This window comes from Perognathus longimembris, chromosome 20, assembly GCF_023159225.1.
Source record: "Perognathus longimembris pacificus isolate PPM17 chromosome 20, ASM2315922v1, whole genome shotgun sequence".
Classification (NCBI taxonomy): Eukaryota; Metazoa; Chordata; class Mammalia; order Rodentia; family Heteromyidae; genus Perognathus; species Perognathus longimembris.
Genome location: NC_063180.1, coordinates 24,490,128 through 24,511,382, shown reverse-complemented (window position 1 = coordinate 24,511,382; position 21,255 = coordinate 24,490,128). Strand labels below are relative to the sequence as shown.

General features: G+C 53.5%; 1 protein-coding gene across 1 annotated transcript; it reads left to right on the top strand.

Moving 5' to 3' along the window:
- Positions 1-6,563: 6,563 nt before the first annotated feature.
- On the top strand, positions 6,564-20,892 carry Ppp2r1a (protein phosphatase 2 scaffold subunit Aalpha). Its single transcript, XM_048330151.1, has 15 exons — positions 6,564-6,721; positions 11,638-11,728; positions 12,542-12,642; positions 12,789-13,021; positions 13,579-13,726; positions 13,806-13,961; positions 16,099-16,213; positions 16,307-16,377; positions 16,699-16,833; positions 17,543-17,716; positions 17,830-17,890; positions 18,077-18,231; positions 18,809-18,951; positions 20,221-20,312; positions 20,416-20,892. The coding sequence occupies exons 1-15, from the start codon at positions 6,644-6,646 to the stop codon at positions 20,430-20,432; spliced, it is 1,770 nt and encodes a 589-aa protein (XP_048186108.1). The 5' UTR covers positions 6,564-6,643; the 3' UTR covers positions 20,433-20,892.
- The last annotated feature ends 363 nt before the right edge of the window (positions 20,893-21,255 follow it).

Sequence of the window (21,255 nt, the reverse complement as noted above, 5' to 3'; positions counted from 1 at the left end):
AACTTCAATAAATGCTCCTTTTAAAGAACAAGGCACTAATTTCATGATTGAAGTGATTGATTAGATCATTTTAAATTGCTATAAGGTCAGCAATACTCTCAACTTTGACTGCCCTACTCAGGGTCTTGTATATCTCCCTGAGCTCTGCCACTTGAGCCACAGCTCCACTTTCAGGTTTTTACTAGTTAATTGGAGATAAGAGACCGACAGACTTTTCTGCCCAGGCTTGCTTTGCTCTGTAATCCTCAGATCGCAGCCTCCTGAGTTGCTAGGATTACAGGCATAAGCCACCAGTGCCCAGCAATATCAAAATGTTTATACACCAGAGGAAAAGACAGAAACACATGTGGTTCTGACAAACTCACGGTTGTAGAGTTTCCTGCTCCCAAGTTCACCAGGGAAATTGATCTCACCACGTCAGCACACTGTAGCTGCTCCAGACACACAACGACTGTCCATCAAGTGGATCTTAAAGATGGAGGGACATGAGAACACTTTTAAAGTCCACGGACAGATTCAAATCCAAGACTACAGGAGCCGCTCACTGCAGACCTGAAGCATGGTAAACAGAGCTATACTAGAATGCCGAGATTGCTCCCTGATGGGTGTGAAGCAATATGAAGAGCAGGCTGACTTAGTTATTTGCATCTTTCAGCTTATTCAAGTTCAGGTCTCATTCTTTCTCTGGGACTTTTACCAGTGTGCTCAGCAGGGATTTTCAGAAAATGACACCAGGAGTGACCAGATTGTCAGAGGTGGGAGTCTCTTCTCCCTCTCCTCCCTCAGCTTGGTGCTGAGTCCTTTCCCTAGTTGCCCTGGATCTTTCTCTGTCCCAGAATACCCTGTCCCAACACAAGTACTCACTCAGCCCTGCTTGCCTCCCAGAAGTGTCTGCAGACCTGAGAGTGAAGTGCTCAGCGGAGTCCAGCCTGGCGGGCTGGGCAGGGATCTGGAGGTGACACGGGGCATCGGGGCATCACTGGAGATAAAAGTCAGGGTCTGTGACCTTGCCTCCTATCACAACTGCAATTACCGCCTCTGCCTTGTGGCAGTGACAGGGGCGGCCTAGGGAGCTAAGAAAGTTTCCTGAATCCTTTTCCCAGCGGCTAATTACCAAAACCAATTACAAGTGCCATGGTCTTGTTTCTTTCATTAGTGGATGTTGGCTGCACACAGGGTTCTGTAGCACTTCCACCCATGTCAACACTGCTGTGTTTGCAGGTTCACCCGCTCTAGCTCCCCATCCTCCTCTTTAAACTATTTCAGCTGATTTCCTAAGATTAATTGTGTGAAGTTCTGTTCCCACCTCCCCACCCCCGTCAGTTGTGGCCCTGGGCACTGTCCCTGAACTTTTGTGTTCAAGACTAGCACTCAACTACTTTGAGCCACTTTTTTTTTTTGTGGTTCATTGGAGATCAGAGTCCCACAGACTATCCTACCCAGGCTGGCTTTGAACCATGACCCTCAGCTATCTTGAGCTAGAATTACAGGTGTGAGCCACCAGCATCTGGCAGAAGCAACATCTTTGTGCATGCATGCATGCAATGCATTATAGTCACATCTGTCCTCTCTGCCCTTTCTTACATATCCACCCTCCAACCCCACCAAGCAACAAGGCTAGGGAGCATTTCCCCACTAAGACTGTGAAGCAAGAATCTTGCTTATAATCAATGCTCCCAGAGAGACAAAGTGTACATGTTATAAACGGAGATGAGAGGGTGTTGGGTAAGAGGCCAGGCGGTGAGGGTGAGTGAGAAATAGGTCTGGTGGGAAGGCCTGCTCACCAGTGGGGAACCTCATTGTGGGAAGGGGCGCCAGACCCAACCTCTTCTTGGTTGTTATGAATTGGGGACTTGAACTCTAGGCTTGACATGTGCTAGGCTGGTCTACCACTTGAGCCATGCCTCCAGCCTTCTTGTTGGTTTTTTTTTTTTTGCTGACTATTTGAGGATGGAGTCTGGTGAACATTCCTTCCCTGGCTGGCCTCAAACCACAGTCCTCCAGATGTCAGCTTCCTGAGGAACTAGGATTACAGGTGACTGGGATGCAAGACAGTGTACAAGGAGACAGGCGCTCACCAGGAGGAGGATGCTTTTGGTAGCTCTAGACTCAGGAGAGGCTCTGCTGGAGATGCTGGTCCTCTGGATGTGCTACATTCTCTGCTTGTGTGTATAGAGGATGAAGAGCATGGAGATACTGGCTGAGAGCATGAGCCCCAGACCCAGAACATCAGGAAACCACAGAAGCACTGCCTAGGGCCAGTCTAAGTCTTGTCTTCATGACAAATAGAAGAATGGTACCCAAAGTCTTTTGTGTATGTGATGACTGTGTTGTTCAACTTGCCAGAGAGAGGAGGGCACAAGAAAATAGAGGTGTCTATGTAATGGGGAAATTTCCTCTTCAGTCATGCCTATCTTGAATCTCTGGGACTAAGTGTGGTGACCCAGAAGCACTCAGGAGGCCAGACCCCTGCCTACCCCATGAATAGAGACAGAGGAACAGCACCCAAAATCCAGTGATGACATGGTGCCCCCCCCCAAAAGATGCCATTGCTCTCTTAAAAAGATGGCTCCGGTCTGGGAAGTCTTCTTGAGAAAACATGCAAAGAGCAGGCCACCAGCAGGGGCTCCACAACCAAATCTGTTCCCCCAGTGAAGCCCAGGCACAGACAATGGCAGAGAAGAGAGAAATCCCCAGGATTCCCGCCGCAGTCTGGGATAGGCAGGTGCTCTCTGCTGCCATGCCCCAGTGGCCATGCCCTTAGTCCTCTTTTATTGACTGTTGTCTTCTGGACAAGCAATTCCTGCATAGGAACAAGGCAGGTCAGACTGCGGTCTGCTTACAGCAAATATGGGAGAAATTCGTCTGCTTCCCTTCTGATTAAGGGACCAAAGTTATGTAGGAGAAAATGAGCAGGATAAACGGAGGACATTGAGGCCTGCTGAAGGCAACTCAGGAACACTGGGGCTTAGAAACACAGAAGCACTAGCTTTGCTTCAGAGAGAAACAGGATGAACACCTTCCTGAGAGGTGCATTGCTCAACCTAGAGAATTAACACTTGTCTGGCATCAGGTATGCCTCCCTGAGAAAAATGCTTCCCCCAAATTGAGGCGATCTCCTACCCAAAGTGCAGATAACAGGGTCTCTTCCTTATCTCCAGGATAAGGATCTGTTTTATGGTAGGATGTATTCTTACCTGGAAAGAATGCCCCAAACACCCAGAGACTCAGAAAGTGTCACACCTGGAGTGATTAGAGCAAAAATGAAACACCTAGCGGTGCCTGTTAGAGGGCGCCCTTTCCTTTCTGCTTGTCTGCTTTCTTGCTTAGTCAATAAAGCTCCACCGAGTTTTCTTACCACTGGGACTTGTTCAGAAATTCTTTTTCTGCATCATTTTTGAGGGAAACTTCACAGACCTTCACCTGCATCCAGTGACAGAATTACAGGGTGGGGGCTACCAGAACCATCTCAAAAACCAAACAAAAAAAACCAAACCAAAAAAAACCCAACAATCATATTCTCATAGCACAATTTCTCCTAGAGAGAAAAAAAGCCGTATCTTCCCCATGATATGGAGGACTCTGATAAAGGAATATCACAGTCATTTATAGGTATGAAATTGTGCCTGCAGTTGTGCCAGGAGGAACTCGCCCAAAGGCAGACAAGCTAGATGGGTTGTACCACGTGCAAGTTCTTTCTCCCTCATTAGCCATTAGGCCTTCGGCTGCCTCTATCGCCTCCTGCTGCCCGGCAGAGCGCATTGCAGGCTGTCGTCATTCACTCTTGGGGCCTGGCCGGCCCACAGCGGGAGAGCTGTCCCAGGTTCTGATTCCCACTGCGGGCTCTGCTTTCTGCACCAGAAGTTGGAAGCTTGTGGACCTATATGGCCCCACAAAGAAGCACATAAAGTAGTGGCCTTTGAGCTGGGCACCAGCAGCTCATCCTAGCTACCCAGGAAACTGAGATCTGAGGACTGAGGTTCAAAGCTAGCCTGAGCCAGAAAGTCCATGAGACTGTCTCCAAGCTGGAATTGGAGGTGTGGCCCAAATGGTAGAGCACCAGCCTTGAATAAACTAAGCAATTGGAGCATAAGGCCCCGAGTTCCAGCTTGGGCTTGTCCACAGATACTCAGCACCTTCAGGAAAAAGCAGCAGTTCTGTGGCCCAAAGCTCATTGTTTGGGGCAGCAGAAGGAGAGGGTGTGTTTCAGAGCTGAGCCCTAGGCCTGCACCCCAGAGCAGTGGAACAAAGAGTTCTTTGCAGTGGAAGGTAGACAGAAAAAGGAAGTGAGGGAGCCCTGCTCCATTTCCTGCCATTTAGTTCAGAATACCCCACTAGGCACCCCAAGCCAACGCCATCCCTTCACTCTTCCCCATTCTCATCCTCTGCATAGCAAACTCTATTTATTCCATATGTAACCCAGACATCAGACAAATTAGCTCTGCTCTTTAGAGGGTTCAGATTTCAACCTCATCAACCTATAGCCATGAGAGTCCAGAGATACACCATTATTTTTGTCTAATAAGCAGGGGTTCATAGTCTGGGGTCTAATTATGCTTTCTGCTCAGGCTTCTTATGTCAACTCTCAGTGTTACAGACCCGCTAAAGAAACCACACTCAGAGAAAAGTTTTGGTGAATAGTCTTTCCTTTATTAAAGCTACAAGATGGCTGACGCACAGGGAGAGATGCCATCCAATCTCCAATGGAGGAACAGCCTAATAACTTCACGGTAATTCTTTCTTCTTTCTTCCAGTTCTGTCTGCCACTACCTGCCTATGCAGTCCCTCACTCTGATATACTGCTCTTCTCTCTCCAGGTCCAGTTTGCCCACAATATCATGTATCTGTATCTGGATAGATAGATATTTCAGTGCTGAAGATTGAACCTAGGGCCTCTTGGGAGCCAGGAACCATGGACTTTGTATTTAATACAACATGCATCTGGTGTTAAGGGACAATCTGGGGGAAATGTTATTCCTCTGAAAGTTTTAGACCTGCTCTGTGTCTGTACAGGATGAAGGCCATGGAGTCACAGGCCCAGAGCATGAGTTGCAAACAAAAAATATTAAGAGAGGCTGACAATTCTGTTTTTCTTTTTCCCCTGCCAGTCCTGGGCCTTGAACTCAGGGCCTCAGCACTCAGGGCCTCAGAACTCAGCATTGTCCCTGCTTCTTTTTTTGCTCAAAGATAGCACTCTACCACTTGAGCCACAGTGCCACTTCTGGCCATTTTCTATATATGTAGTGCTGAGTAATGGAGCCCAGGGCTTCATGTATACAAGGCAAGCACACTCGCCACTAGGCCACATTCCCAGCGCCAAGGCTGAAAATTCTGAACCGGGGATTGCATGACTTTATTAGTCACTGTGGTAGGCATTAGTTGAAACCATTTTGTGACAAGTTTGTTGCTCCATGACCTAGCCGTACACACAAATAAAATTATATTATCCAGAATGTTTGGGACCCAGCCCAAGGTGTTGGAGAGGCTTAAAAATGGGAACAGTTAGCAAGGTGCTGTAATCCTAGCTACTTATGAGGCTGAGAACTGAGCATCACGGCTTGAAGACAGCCTGGGCTAGGGAAGTCCGTGAGACACTTGCCTCTAATGAACTACTCAGAAAGAGCTGGAAGTGGAGCTGTGGCTCAAGTGGTAGAGCGCCAGCCTGGAGCAAAAGAAGCTTAGGGACAGCTCCCAGGCCCTGAGTTCAAGCCCCAGGAGGGGGAGGGAGAGGGCTTCTCAGGAGTCTGAGATCTGAGGATCATGGTTCAAAGCTTGCCCGAGCAGCGAAGTTGGTGAGACTCGCATCTCCAATTAACCAGCAAAAAGCCAGAAGTGGAGTTGTGGCTCAAGTGGTAGAGCGCCAGCCTTGCGCAAACAACAACAAAAACCTAAAGACAGAGCCCAGGGCCTGGGTTCGAGTTCGGGGATGGTGCCCCTGTGCAGCTGTGCACGCGCACGCACACACGCGCACGCGCTCGAGCGGCTCGACCCTTCCTGAGCCAGTGAAGATGGGGCGCCCCATGGGCACTTTCCACACCACCTGCCCTTTATTTTATTCGGGGAGCAAGGCACGGCGCCCCTTCTCTGTGCCTCGTCCCGCACAAAGGCGGCTGGGATCCGGCGCAACCTCGCCCGGAGGAGCCGAACCCCGCAGCCCGTCACGTTCCTCGCATGACGTCATCCAGCACGTGCCCACCCCGCGCTGGAGTCCTCTCTCCTCCCCCCCTCTTCGCCCCCGAACCTGCCCAAGGGCAAGGCTTCGCCTTTTCCCACTCCCGAACTTGATTGGCCCGCAGGATCTGCTCGTCTCAGTTGTTGTTAGTAGCAACATGGGCGGGCACAGTCTCGGTCGCTAAGATACTCACCGCTTCCGCTTCCTCTCCACTACGCCCTCCCCCGACTCCGGCAAGCCAATGTCGTTCTTCCCACCAATGGTAAAAGGGCAGTGGGCGGGACTTCACTCGTCCAGACCATAGAAATACGGCCGTGGGGGTAGCGCGGCCAATGAATGTGGGGCAGCCCCTGTAGAGTGGCTCGGGCGTCCCCACGCCCGCCTTTCCTCCTCCTCCCTGCTCTGCCCCTCCCCACCCGGGCTTCAGCACCGAGCCTGGCCGCAGTCTGACAGGAACGGGACGGAGCCAAGATGGCGGCGGCCGACGGCGACGACTCGCTCTACCCCATTGCGGTGCTCATAGACGAGCTCCGCAACGAGGATGTTCAGGTCTGGAGGCTATGGGGGGTCTTGGGGGAAGATGGAAAAGGAGGACCTGGGGGTGAGGGGGGCTGGGGCGGCCCTCGCGGAGAGAGCTCAGCATTCGCTGGGAGGGGCGGAAGTGGGAGGCAGCCAATCAGCGTTCGTCTTTCATCTCTCAGAGTCGCCGGGCTGTTTTAGATGGTCTCCCGGATTGGGTGTTGGCTTAGCGGAGGGCGAGGGCAGGGCCAGCCTCGAGGGTCCCGGGCCTGGCCGGTGCGCGCGGCGGCCCGGGATCTGGGACTGGGGGCAGCCGCCCCGACGGGGGTCGGCGGGGGGTCGGGGGCGGCCGAGGGCTGGGGGCGGCCGAGGGCCGGGTGATTGGCAGCACACCCTGAGTGGCCCCTTGGAGACGGGCAGGGCGCGTGGCGTTGCCCCGAGTGCGGAGGGGTCCCCCGGTAGGGGGGGGAGGGGAGGCAGGCTGGTTTTCCTCCTTGGCGGGGGGCTTGTTCCGAGGCCAAGGCTACCACAGCCCTTCCTGCGGCCCCCTACACCCCGCCTCCGATTTTGGAGTAGGTCCCTTATTTAGGGGGAGGACTTAAAAACATTCTCTCCCGAGGGAAAAACCAGCCACATTTCCGGGGTGAATTACAGTGTGGAAACCCGCTTCTCCCCCAGCCCTGCGCGGGGCGCACACTTTTGTCAATGGCTCAGAGATGGTCCGGGGGCTTCGAAACCGGGGCTCAGCCTGCGGGTCCCCAGCCCACCTGCCCTGTGACCTTGTGCACAGCGTTTCATCGCCCCAGGCTTCTGTTTTCCATAAAATCTGGGGGCTCTTGGTAATGCCGGCTCCACTGAGTGGTTGAGGAACTGAGCTAGTAAAACAGAACGGGGTCCGGCTTCTTGTGAGGGCCCAGTAAATGTTGCCTGTAATTACTGGGAGCGGCCCCTATCCTCCCTTTAGGCCTCAGTTTACCTCCGTGTAAAACTGCGCTGGGAAAGGGCCCGCAGAACCTGGGCCCAGCCTCCTGGGTTGGGAGTAGATGACTCTGGTTCTGTTATTGGGGCGGTAGTCTTCCTTTGGGTGTCACCCCAGCTCCTAGGCACCTGGAAAAAAGAATTGAATAACATGAACAGGAGGGATGGGGGATGCACAGGTTTAGTGAAGTAAAAGAAAAGTGAGAAGAAAGTGGGAATCTGCTCCGCAGGAGGAGAGTTATGAGGGGACTGGGAGGGTCTCTCCTTCATGATGGACAGTTTTGTGGCATCTTCTCTGACATGACTGTGTTGGGATTGAGGTGGGCTGTGGGGTTCTGCTTATTGTAGTTCTGCTGTTCTGCATCAGCAGAGATTCTAGAAAGGCCTCAGCACAGTTCTGGGATTCAGTGTTAATTACCAATCCCAGTCCTGGGAAGCACACAAGAAGCAACCAGTAGATGTTGGCTACTCTTATGACTGGCATTCCAATCGTGTTTGTGATTTTTATTCGCTGCTGCCATCACTTTGTCTTAGGGGCTGCTGTTCTCTTGTGCCCCAGACCCAGTGTCCATTTCCCCATAGCCCCATAGAGAAGCACACAAAGATCTAACCTGAAGACAAAGCAGGGAAAATAGGCAACTAGGTCAGTGCTCCCCAAAGGATTTTCTTAGGAAAAATTTCAGACCCGAAAACATTGCACGACTAATGCGGGGGTCAAGAAAGTACAACCCGTGTGCTAGAATCAGCCACTGCTGCTTTTGCAAATCACATCCTCCTGGCCCACAGCCATGCCTGTGTGTTTATGTAACATCTGGCTCCTATAGTGCCCTGACAGCAAAGCTGAGTGGTCAGGGTCTGTGAAACTGAGAGCGGTTACAGGCCCCTCTGTACTACAGCGAGCACCCCCATGTTCACTAGCTTGGTGACTGAGCGCCTCAGTGCTTACTTATTACCCAGCCTGGTGACTGGCAGTGTTGGCTGTAGTTGGCTTGTATCTTCCTGTAGGTCTCTCTCTGCATATTTTAGTTTGGGACTTGAGTCTTCAAGTCTTTCATGCTGCAGTTCTTTTCTGCCTGAAACTTAGGTGGTCCAAAAGGCCCAGCAACAGATAGTATATGAAAATTTTGAGATGCTTAATTTTCCTTTTCTCTCCTCTCTTCATTCCATTTCCTTCCCTCTCCCTTTTTGTCTCTCGTCATTTCTCTGTTTTATTTTATTTATTTTTTTGCTAGTCCTGGGGCTAGAACTCAGGGCCTGGGCACTGTCCATGGGCCTCTTTGTGCTCAAGGTTAGCGTTCTATCACTTGGTAGTAGTACCACAGTACTACTTCCAGCTCTTTCTGAGTAGTTTATTGGAGATAAGGGTCTCACGAACTTTCCTGCCCTGGCCGTGATGTCTTTGAACCACACAGCCTCCTGAGTAGCTAGTATTACAGGCATGAACCACCAGTGCCCTGCTTTTCTTTTGGTTTGTAAGACAGGGTCTTAATTGTGTAGTCCAGGCTTACCTTGAACTTAGGATCCTTCTTCCTCAGCCTCCTCGGTGCTGGAATTTTAGGTGTCTACCACTAAGCCCAGCTGCATTTTTCTCTTAAGCTTTCATCAGTTCCATCCATTGTGATCTCAAAGAGATGCTTAAATGCCTTGATGAGAGAATCCTTTGCAGGAAGGTCACTCATCAACCTTCCCAGTATTGTGGGGCCTGGGAGAATAGGCGCCACTTCTTACCTCGCTGCAGCCTCCTGTTACACCACACCATACAGGAGGAGGCCTTCTATGTGCCTGCCAGGGCTAGCTTGGTCTCCGTGTTGTCATTGAGCTCTGCACCATGATGTCATTGCTCTCGGCGTATAGGACTGAGTCAGGAGAAGCATGCACAAAGGAGGGTTTTGCAGTTGGCACAGTTTGAGCTGCTGGGTTTGGAACCTTGTCTTCCCAGGCTGGCCTAAGCTGGTGTCTAGCGCTCCCAGCCTGGTTTCTACATGGGAGGGAGGTTTCCACTGATGCTTTCTCCCTTCATGTGAACATTTTACCTGACAACTGTGTATGTGTGAGGATACTGGATGCACTTGTTCTCTGGGGCCGCTGGGACACATAGCTTCACCTGATGGCTTAAGTTTATTCTTCAGAAGTCTGAAATGGGGGTGTCCATGGGTTCTGCAGGGATCTGCTTCAGCCATGGGGATCTTCTCCATGCTCTCTCCTCACTTCAAGCCCAGTTGCGGTTCTTGGTTTTCTTTGGCTAATGGGTGTATCCTCAGCCTCCCTTTGCCTCTGTCCCGAGGGCGCTGCCCCCTGTGTATATGTCTGTCTTCTCCATCTGGGGTGCTTATGAGGACCCTGGCGTTGGCTCTAGGACCCACCCTCAATTCAGGATGAACTTATCATGAGATGTTTAAACATTTGTGCAAAGACACCCCCCCCCCCCGCCCCGTTCACAAGCACTGGCTTAGAACCTGGAAATAACTTACAGGCTGTGTGTGAGGACAAACAAAATTCCCTAGTCTTTCTCTACTTTCCCACCACAGTGAGCATTTCTCCCCACTAGCAAGTAAGCATTTCGGTTTTTGTTTTTTCTGAGACCAGGACTTGAACTAGGTATCTGAGATGCTTTTGCACACTGGCCAGTGCTCCACCACCTGAGCCACACTTCCAGCCCCAAGCATTTTTTTCTGCAACAGCAGACACAGCCAGGCACCCTTTAATACAGTTCAATTCCGACCCTGACTTCCCCAGCTTCAGGGGGAGTGCCACGTTGTTTCGCTCTGCCCCCACTTGGGGCTGATTGGCTCAAAGGAGTCAGAGCACTGGGGAACATATCTTCACAGGTTTACCATAAACGATATTGTAAAGGATGTTGCTGAAGGGATGCGTATGCCAAGGCCTTGGGGAGCTACATGCCTTCTGCACCCCCTACCCTCCATGAACCCCCACATTTTCAGCTCTCTGGAAGTTCTCCAAACCCTGTCTTGCTGTTTTGTTATGCAGACTTCATTGGATGGACTCAACCAAAGTGGGACTACTGTGTCAAAATGTGATCTGGCAGAAAGGGTGTGAGAGGGTGCTAACAGGCTGACAGGAATGGGAGTCCTAGCAATGCCTTTGCCTTCCTTTCGGGTGTGGGACAGGACCCATCCTGCAACAGGTCTTGGGATTTTCCATCAGACACCTGTCAGGATTCCACTAAGACAGCTCCAGGATGGAAAAGCTAGGGGGCAGTGGTTTCCATGACCCTCCTTGGAAATAGAAATCTCAGATTTTATGGCCTGCATTCAGGAGGGAATTAATGAGTCATAAACTGCACGTACACCCGTATGCACGGTACCAAGGGTCCCTGTTCATCCCACCATGTTGCCCACAATGCGATTGCTGATGTCACTCTGTTGTTATTTTGAGAAAAGATCTTACTATGTATCCCAGGCTGGCTTTGAAGTCATGATTCTTCTGCCCCAGTCTGCTGTGTACTGGGATTACAGGTATGCATCACCATACCTGACCTTTTTTTTTGTTTTCATAGTAATAGTATCCTATTGTTTCTTCTCATCATCATGGTTAGCCACCAGACTTGAGTTTAAATACCTGCTCCATGTCATCTTAGCTCTGTGACCTGGGGAGAGGCTTTTTTGCCTTGTGTCTGTTTCTCACTGTAAGACAGGGCTGAGTCTCAGGATTGAAGCTGTAAGCCAGCTTTCACACCTTGTAGGTGTGTGTGCATTGTTTAGGGCCTAGCCCAGAGCACACACGCCGTTGATGTGGTGGCTGCCACCAAGTGGAGCACGTGGTGTATTAGCCAGTGGTGGGCAGCATGTGTGATCTTATGTGAACTCGGAAAGAGCACTGTTTCTATTGAACTGTATACTCAGGGTCAGAGGAGTGTGTGGTGGGTGTTCTGAGCTTCTGGTACCAGCGTTGTCGAACTTGTTTGAATCTGGGATTATTGACATTCGCCCTCCTTGTTCTCTCCTTAGCTTCGCCTCAACAGCATCAAGAAGCTGTCCACCATTGCCTTGGCCCTTGGGGTGGAAAGGACCCGAAGTGAACTCCTACCCTTTCTTACAGGTAGGGACTCAGTGGGGGTAACTGCTTAGTAAGAGAAGGCCACAGTGGGGCTGCTCCGAGTCCTGTGTGACAGGCGCCGTGTCTTTTGGAAAAGGCAACACCATCCAGACAGAAAAGCAGACGCCTCGGCCTCACACCTGCAGAACATACAGGATTGGTTTTGTGAGAGATTACCACAGCGTGATAGTTGGTTAGGAACAAAATGCCAGACTGTTGTCTTTAAAGACAGCAGTGCATTATCGCAGTCCTGGAGGTTGGCGGTCTGAGTGAGCCCTGGCTGCTGGGAGACATGGGCTGGCCTTGCCCGTGGCAAGTCCCAGGTCAGAGAGTAAGAATGCTGGTGAGCGCCAGGGCCGTGGCCTGCCCTCAGCAGATCCTGAGGCCTGAGACGTGGTGCTGGGCTTGGCACTGCCCTCGTGGGGTGTTCTTCCTGGCATAGTTGTCAATTCTGTCAGCGAACTGACCTGGGTGAGTGCCGGGGCACACAGGCTGGTGGTTGGGGACGGGTAGGGGGAGGGACATCCTGGAAAGCCTCCAGGAAGCTGTAGCTGAACCATGTCTGAACAGATAGAAAAGGATTTGGGGCAGAAAGCAGTGCTGAGGGTCAAAGATGTACCCGAACAGGAAATCTACTTGCCACAGCCCTGCACAGGCTAAGACTCGGTCTCCCCTCATTGAAAGGTGCAGAGTGCTCATGTCACTCACCCAGTGTCCCCCCACCAAGTCTGTGTCTTGGTCTCTGTGCCCACCATGTGGGTGTCTTTGGGCCAGGGTCCTCGGGTGGGCTGTGATGGCCACGCTCTGCCCCTACAGACACCATCTACGATGAGGATGAGGTCCTCTTGGCTTTGGCCGAGCAGCTGGGAACCTTCACCGGCCTGGTGGGGGGTCCAGAGTATGTGCACTGCCTGCTGGTGAGTCTAGGATTGTGGGGTCCCCTTGCCCTTCTCCCCAACCTCCCGAGACAGACCAGAGCCCATGGGGCCTGGCTGCATGAAAGGTGGGGTGCTAAGGTGGGGTGGAGGGCCGGCCCGAGCCTCAGTGCTCTCATCACCTGCAGCCCCCACTGGAGTCGCTGGCCACCGTGGAGGAGACAGTAGTGCGGGACAAGGCGGTGGAGTCCTTGCGGGCCATCTCCCATGAGCACTCACCCTCCGACCTCGAAGCCCACTTTGTGCCGCTGGTGAAACGACTGGCAGGGGGCGACTGGTTCACCTCCCGTACCTCAGCCTGCGGCCTCTTCTCTGTATGCTACCCGAGAGTGTCCAGTGCCGTGAAGGCAGAGCTCCGGCAGTGAGTCCCCAGCTCCCTTGCTGCCCTTCCCCTGCGTGGTCCCCACCCTTCCCGGGCATGGGAGGCAGTCCCTGCCCTCCCCCACCCCACCCGGCTCAATCCCCACCTCTGGAGCTTCAGCTCCTGCAGATTCCTGTGGCCCTCGTGTCTTAGCTCTCCCTGTTCTCGTGCTCACCATGGTGGCGGGAGCTGGATTTGGGTTGGCTCACCCAGCGGGCCTTGGTGGTGGTTCCCCTCATGGTTGCATGAACATGCACTAATCATACCTGCTGCTCCCTCGGGCTGCCCTAGCCAACAGCCCTCCAGCTGGGCCGCATGGGCTTAGATGTCTGGGTCAGTCTCCATGCGTGTCTGACCTTGCAGAATGCAGTGTGCAAGGTGCTAAGGTCTCACACACATGCCATCTCACGCAAACCTCATGGCCAGGGTACGCATCGCCATTGCGAGCCCTGGGGCCCTCGATGGTACACGTGGAGCCCAAGGGACCACGTTCTCTGCTTTCCTCTGCTGCCCTGGGCTCCCTGGTCCTTCTGCTGAGTGCTGCCCTGGACCCCCAGGTACTTCCGGAACCTCTGCTCCGATGATACCCCCATGGTGCGGCGGGCCGCAGCGTCTAAGCTGGGGGAGTTTGCCAAGGTCCTGGAGCTGGACAATGTCAAGAGCGAGATCATCCCTATGTTCTCCAACCTGGCCTCTGATGAGCAGGTGGGTTTGTACCTAACCCCACCACTGGGCCTTCAGCCCCCATGCGCTGCACAGCTCAGCATCCTCCTCTGCTCCCCAGGACTCCGTGCGGCTGCTGGCAGTGGAGGCGTGCGTGAACATCGCCCAGCTCCTGCCTCAGGAGGACCTGGAGGCCTTGGTGATGCCCACCCTGCGCCAGGCGGCCGAGGACAAGTCCTGGCGTGTCCGGTACATGGTGGCTGACAAGTTTACCGAGGTGGGTAAGGTCTACAGCACACAGGCGGGCCCCGGGGGCCTAGAAGGGAAGAGACGTGTGTCTGTCCCATGTGGGAGTGGGTGCTCTGGCATCTTTTGGCAGAAGCCAGGACTGGATCTTGGCAGGGTCAGATTAGACCGCCGGCATGTGTGACCCCCCCAGCATCCTCCCCCCCCCGCTGGGCTCCCTCATGAGGTACATGTTCACTCTGGGAAGCTGTCATTTGCCTGTCCGTGCATGGGGCGGAGGCACCAGGAAGGCAGGAAAGGCCAGCTCTCTGTCCTGGGCTCTGAGCAGGGAAGGCAGCTCTTGTCTGCTCCCAGAGTAGAAACTGCAGACAGGGAGCTCAGGCTGAATCAGTGCTGCCCCCCAGCGACCATACTTGTTACATTCATTAAAGAGATCAAGGTCCTTCAAGGTGTTCCCTTGTTTATTCCCTTAGTGTGGAACGGTCTGCTTTCATGGTTTGCAGCAGCAAGCACAAGGCATCTCTGGCAACCGGTCTCAAGAAAACACAGATGGGCTATGCACACATTTGTACAGACGTGTTTATATTGGCAGACTGGGGTTCTGCACTTGGGCCTCATGCTTGTGAGACAGGTGCTGTACTTCTTGAGGCACACCCCTGCCCTTTTGGATTTATTTCTCAGCTAGGGTCTCAAGTTTTTGCCTTGGCTGACCTTGGACTCCAGTCCTTCTAACTCTGCCTTCTATATAGCTAGTTAGATTGCAGGTATGAGCTGCTGTGCCCAGCCCATTCTTTACTGTTATTACAGAGGTGCTGTGCAGAGGGATTACAATTATGTGAGTCAGGTAATGAGTACATTTCCTTTTGTACAGAGTCCTCCCTCATTCTCTCCCAGTCCCTCCCTCCCATCTCGACCTACAAGTTGTATACTTAGTTCATTTTCTTCAATGTCCAGTGAGCTCCATTGCTGTACTTTTTCATCCTTTTCCCCTCAAGTTCTGTACCCTCCTGTCAACCCTCCTGAAGATAAATACACAAACACAGTGTTTATAAGGTAAACAACTCAGAACCATCAAAAACCCAAAAAGAAAAACATCTTTTGTTTCTGTATCTTGGAATTTGTTTCAGTGTGTGTTATTATTTTATGTAACTGTGAAGAGGCACTTAGGCATTGCACCTTTGTGGTTCGCTCCTGAGAGTATACTTTTCTGGTTTCCCTGTGCGTGAGTATCTGGAATCCTAAATAATTTGTCACATCCCAGTGCGTTTTAGATCTGACTTCTCCATATCAGAGAGAACACACATCATCCATGTCTTGAGCTTGGCTTACCTCACCTCACTTCATATGATTTGTTCCATCTCCCTGCAGAGGCCATTATTTTACTCTTTTTAATGGCTGTGTAAAGTTCCACTGTGTATAGGTACCACAATTTTTGGATCCACTCATCTATCTGGGAGCATCTGGGCTGTTTCCATATCTTGGCTGTGGTGCAGCAATGAACATGGATATGCAGGTGTCCTTGTCCTATTCTGGCTCATGATGCCCTGGGCAGATGCCCAGGAGTGGTGTGGCTAGGTCGTCGGGAAGGTCTACGTTTAGTTTCTTGAGGAACCTCCACACTGCTGTCCTGGATGGATGTACTAGTTTACATTCCCAACAGTGCAGTGGGGTTCCTTTGTCCCTGCCAGCATTTGTTCTTCAAATTCAAAATGTTGGCCAATCTAACTGGAGTGAGATGGACTCTCAGAGTTGTTTTGATTTGCATTTCCTTTATGACCAGGGATGATGAGCATTTCCTCCTGTGTTTCTTTGGCATTCTTACCTCTTCTTCTGAGAAGTCTCTCATTAGCTTCCTTGCCCATTTTGTGATTTGGCCCATTATGTTTTAGTATAAATTTAAAAGCGGGAGCCTCTTTATCATTGGCATGGTTTTGGATCCAGTAACAGAGAAAACCCAGCTCGGGATAATCTGAACAGTCAGATCTGTGGTTTCGATGCACGTACTGCTAGGGACATGGCCCTCTAGTCCTCGTGTGTGAAGCTCTGAGGAGAATGGCCTGCCCAGTTCAGATTGCCATGCTGCTGATTCTCCCTGGATTTTGGCCTCACTAGTCCAGAGAGGCTGCCAGACCCCCTTTCACTCACCCCCCCCCCTTCTCTGTCTACAGCTCCAAAAAGCAGTGGGGCCTGAAATCACCAAGACAGACCTAGTGCCCGCATTCCAAAACCTGATGAAGGACTGTGAGGCCGAGGTGAGGGCCGCGGCCTCCCACAAGGTGAAAGGTTGGTGCTGGCACCTGATGTGATGAGGTGGGTGGGTGTCTGAGGGGTGGAGGGGTGACCGGACACTGTCTCATCCCCCTGCCTTACCTGCAGAGTTCTGTGAGAATCTCTCTGCGGACTGTCGGGAGAACGTGATCATGACTCAGATTTTGCCGTGCATCAAGGTAATAAGGTTTGGCAGAGGGGGTCAGCCTGGCATAAAAGAGTGACGAATGGGCTGTGGAGATGGCCAGGGCACTTGGGTCACCAGCTGGCCAGGAACACGCTGCACCTGAAGCTGCTCCACTTGACCTGGCCTGGGAGAAGCCCTTTGGGCCCCTGAGTCCCTCATACACAACACTGCTGCTGGCAAGGGAGGCAGGGACCCCTGGAACCACCCTCCCCTGTCCCTAAGCCCGCTGCTGCTTACCTGCAGAGGAAGGCCCAGCAGGCCCCCTTGCTGCTGCAGGGTCCCTGACCTGGACCTCCTCCCTTCTTCCTACCAGGAGCTGGTATCAGATGCCAACCAGCACGTGAAGTCTGCCCTGGCCTCTGTCATCATGGGCCTCTCTCCCATCCTGGGCAAAGACAACACCATCGAGCACCTCCTGCCCCTCTTCCTGGCTCAGCTGAAGGATGAGGTCAGGCTCCTCCCCTCCCCAGCCCCAGGCCCCAGTTACCCACATCCACGGGACCAGTAGGGCTTCTGTGTTGAGTAATGATGAGTTGGGTTTGATGGGTATGTGTGTGCATCCGTTATAAATCAGATCTCACAATCTGGGAGGCAGAAGCTGCTCAAACTCTTCCTTTAGTCTGCGGATAGTGTATTGAGCGCCTACTGTGTGTACCACAGGCTCTTCTGAGTCACTGGGGACACAGTGTGGGTGGAGGTGCTCCCGGGTGGGGGGCTGTGCTCCCGGGTGGGGGTAGGCTCAGGTGAATGGAGAGAATTGAGATGATAGAAACAATCAACATGAGTACTAATACATGCACACCAGATAGTGTGACTCCACTCCTGACCGCAGCGTCGTATGAGCTAGATATCTGGGTCTTGGCACACACTGTCCAAACCCCCGGCTTGCAGGCAGAGCCACGTGTAGTCATGTGTGCACTCACCTTTCTTTCCCCATTGCGTTATTTTTCCTCATGATTCCTGCAAGTTCTGTCCCGTGATACAAGAGTCCCTTCACCTAGTGGCCCACATGATTCTGTGTGTGGCCTTGTTACTGTGTCCCCAGGGCAGGGCGGGGCTCAGGCAGCGGGCCCTGGGGAAGTGGCAGGGCTGTGGAGTGGGTGCCGTTGGGCGGCATTGTCTTGGGCTGAGCATGGACCCTAGCATGTCCTCTGCAGTGTCCTGAGGTGCGGCTGAATATTATCTCCAATCTGGACTGTGTGAACGAGGTGATCGGCATCCGGCAGCTGTCTCAGTCACTGCTCCCGGCCATTGTGGAGCTGGCCGAGGACGCCAAGTGGCGGGTGCGGCTGGCCATAATCGAGTACATGCCCCTGCTGGCTGGGCAGCTGGTGAGTGAGTGGCACGGGCTCTGGAGGCTGGGGCCCAGGACCCCATGGGAAGGGGTGGGGTGGGGAGGGGGGGGGCGGGGCGGGAAGCCCTTATCTCCTTTCCTCTCTGGCAGGGGGTGGAATTCTTTGATGAGAAACTCAACTCCTTGTGCATGGCCTGGCTGGTGGATCACGGTAAGTCCTGGCAGAGGGAGTTGGCGTCTCCAAGGCAGGTGACAGGTGGGCTAGGCCATCCGCTGTTTGTGGGCCCACTCCCTGCTGTTAGAACCCTAGGGAAGTGCAGCCTGAGTGAAGGCTAGTGTTGGGGCCATGACCCCCTCTAAACTCCTTCATTGCCCTTCCTGTCCTCACCTGCTGCAGTCTATGCCATCCGTGAGGCAGCTACCAGCAACCTGAAGAAGTTGGTGGAGAAGTTTGGGAAGGAGTGGGCACATGCCACCATCATCCCCAAGGTGCTGGCCATGTCTGGAGACCCCAACTACCTGCACCGCATGACCACGCTCTTCTGCATAAATGTGAGTGCTGGCCTGTGCTGTGCCCACACCCTGGGGAACTGGCGTGCCGGGGGAAGGGGTGGACAGGGCCCTGCCAGGACACCAGGCCTGGAAGTGGAGAAGTGACAGGGGTCCGGGGTGCCAGTGGTGAGTCCCCGGGGAACTGCAGGCCCTGACTTGAGGCTCTCAGGATTGTGTTCCTGAGGCCTCTGGGGCAGGGGCTCATGTGGTGACAGATACGAAGCTGAGAAGGCTTGGTGTGTGCAAGGCCTCTTGGCATGGTAGGGCCCTGTGGTGTGGGTGAGCACGTGTGTTGGACACACAGTTCAGAGTTGACCTTGTTGTAAATTGTAGCTGTGGGGAGGAGCCATTTTGACACTTGTGAGAGTTCATACCAGCCTCACCTGGCCATACTCGCTACACATACTCGCTGTGCTGGCCTCACCTTGCCACACTTGCTGCGCTGGTCCCACTGCGCTGGCCCCACTGTGGCAGCCTCGGCAGACTTTGAATAGCTCATCTGGGGTCCTGCAGGGCCCAGGACACAGGTGTGAGCCTCTGATTCTGTATGTTGACCATGTGCCACGTCGTGCGCCAGGTGCTGTCGGAGGTATGCGGGCAGGACATCACCACCAAGCACATGCTGCCCACCGTTGTGCGCATGGCAGGAGACCCGGTTGCCAATGTCCGCTTCAACGTGGCCAAATCCCTGCAGAAGATCGGGCCCATCCTTGACAGCAGGTGAGGCTGGGCCTCGCTCTGGATGTGGTGCTCTTCAGCTGCTCTTTTTCTTTGTTTGGTGATACTGAGTGTTGAACTCGGGGCCTTCCACTGGCTAGGCAAGCATTCCATCACTTGAGCCATGCCCCAGCCCTTTTCCCCTGTCATTTTTCAGATAGAGTCCACGTGTACACCCAGGCTGCCTGGGTGTCTGTGCATGCTTCTCACATTGCTAGGGTAATGGGCGTGCCACCACATCCAGCTGTTGATGGGGCTTCCTGGGCTAGGATTCCAGATATGGACCACTGGTGTTCTGGTGAACCACTGGTGCCACCACTGCTCCTTACTGCTGCCCCTCAGTGTCTCCTTAACTCCAGACTGAGAAGCCACAGCAATGCCTCGTGGGGAGGGGGCGGGGGAAGGGAGTGCTTGTGTGTGTCTGTGTGTGAGACGAGAGGCTCAGCATGGCTAGCCACCTGGAGATGCAAGTTATGATTCAGTCTGGGGTCTGCACACGCTGTGAGTGGTGCCACCCCTGCCCTGTGAACAGGGTGGAACGTCCATGGTGCTAGGGAGGAGGCTGTAGGGGGCCGAGTGCTTGGGAAACAGGTGTATGTAGCAGCCCAAACAGACTCTTGCACTCCTAAGTCCGTACCCAAGAGATGACTACTCATTTCTGTTGCTAAGGTACACAGTGGCCATATGACAGAGAACCCAGGCGCCTGTCCACCAAGGCGGGAAAGAAAAACTGCCTTATTCACATGCCAGAAACCTGTTCAGCCATGTGAAAGGGCAGCACAGCTGGGTGATTTACACTTGTCTTACCGAGGGAGAGGCCAGACCCAAGAAAAGAACTGTTGACCTGAAATTCAGAAACAGGCAGAAAAGCTGGGTGTGGTGGCGCGCCGGCGCGCTCCTGCAGTCCTGGCTCTTGGGAGGCAGAGGCAGGAGAATTGAGGGTTCTAGAACAGCTGGGGCTGCACAGCAAGGCCCTGTCTTGAAATGGAGGAGGGGACAGCTAGACATATGATGGAGCTCATGGTTATGCAGGGGAGGGACCCGCTGTGGGCTGGAAACAGCTGCACAGCTGGGATGCAGGCATGGCTGGAGGGCACAGCCTTGCGCCTCTGCCTCCTCTCAGAACATGGCCCAACCCCAGCGTTGGCTTCCATGCAAGTGTGTCCCACTGTGAGTGGTGAGGCAAGAGCTGAACCACTCTGACCTGAGTTCCTGGGCGTGGGCACTTTGCCCACTCTGCACACTCCAGCCCCTTCTCCCCTCTGCTTCCAGCACCCTGCAGAGTGAGGTCAAGCCGGTCCTGGAGAAACTGACCCAGGACCAGGATGTGGATGTCAAGTACTTTGCCCAGGAGGCCCTGACTGGTGAGGCCCCCTGGGGGGCAGGGGTGGGTAGGTGGTGGCACCCCGCAGAGGCTCAGGAGGGCCAGGCCGGGCTTCTGAGTCCTGCCCATTCCTGTTCCCCCAGTTCTGTCTCTTGCCTGATGCTGGAAGAAGAGCCAATGCTGGGCCTCCAGTGCCGGGCCTCCGGTCCATCCTCCGGTCAGCCCTCCCTGAGCTCCTCCCTTGAGGAGCAGCGGGTTGCTGACTCTCCTCCCTGCATGGCCCGATCCCGGCCCTGGCCCCACAGCACGCTTCCCCCGCCAGCCTGGGGAGGCTTCTCACTGTCGCCTCTCAAGGGGCTGGGGGATACAAGGTGGGACGGGATAGCAACCAGGAGGAAGGGGCCACTCCTGCCCTTGTTGGGGGAGAGATGCGAGCATCCCGGGTCACTGGCTCCTGCTGCTGAAATGGGGACCCCTTCCCCCTCCTCCCTGCCCACCTCCCTTCCTCTCCTATACCCTCTCCTCCCCCCCCCCCCCCGTGGTTTATTTGTGTCAACTGTGCCGTTTTTATTTTATTCTTTTTTCCCCCCTTTTCACAAAGAAATAAAGGTGTAGAACTAGTTGGCCCTCGGTCTCAGTCATCAGCTGGTGGGGTGGGGGTGGGGGGCTCGGTTTGTGCCCTTCTCTTCTCTGTGGGGAGACTTGGTCCTAAGCACTCATGCTGGTGTCCTGACCCAGAGGTGTGCTTGCTGCCCGCTGCTGCAGAGGCCGGCCAGGCGGCGCGGCCCCGAGTCTGGAACAGCTCACTGGCTCAGTATTGAGGGTTGAACCCAGTGCTGTGCCACTGAGCTACATCCCCGGCCCTGGGAACACAGTCCTTTTTTTTTTTTTTTTTTTTTTTTTTTTAGTGCATAGTAATTTGTCAAATTACGGGTTCCTGACTGGGTATTGCAAGCATGCCCATAATCCCTGTGGGAGGAGGA

Coding starts and splice junctions, on each gene's coding strand:
- Ppp2r1a (XM_048330151.1), top strand. CDS start 6,644: ATGGCGGCGGCCGACGGCGACGACTCGCTCTACCCCATTGCGGTGCTC. Junction 13,022..13,578: donor GTGAAGGCAGAGCTCCGGCA/GTGAGTCCCCAG, acceptor CTGGACCCCCAG/GTACTTCCGGAACCTCTGCT. Junction 13,962..16,098: donor TGGCTGACAAGTTTACCGAG/GTGGGTAAGGTC, acceptor CTCTGTCTACAG/CTCCAAAAAGCAGTGGGGCC.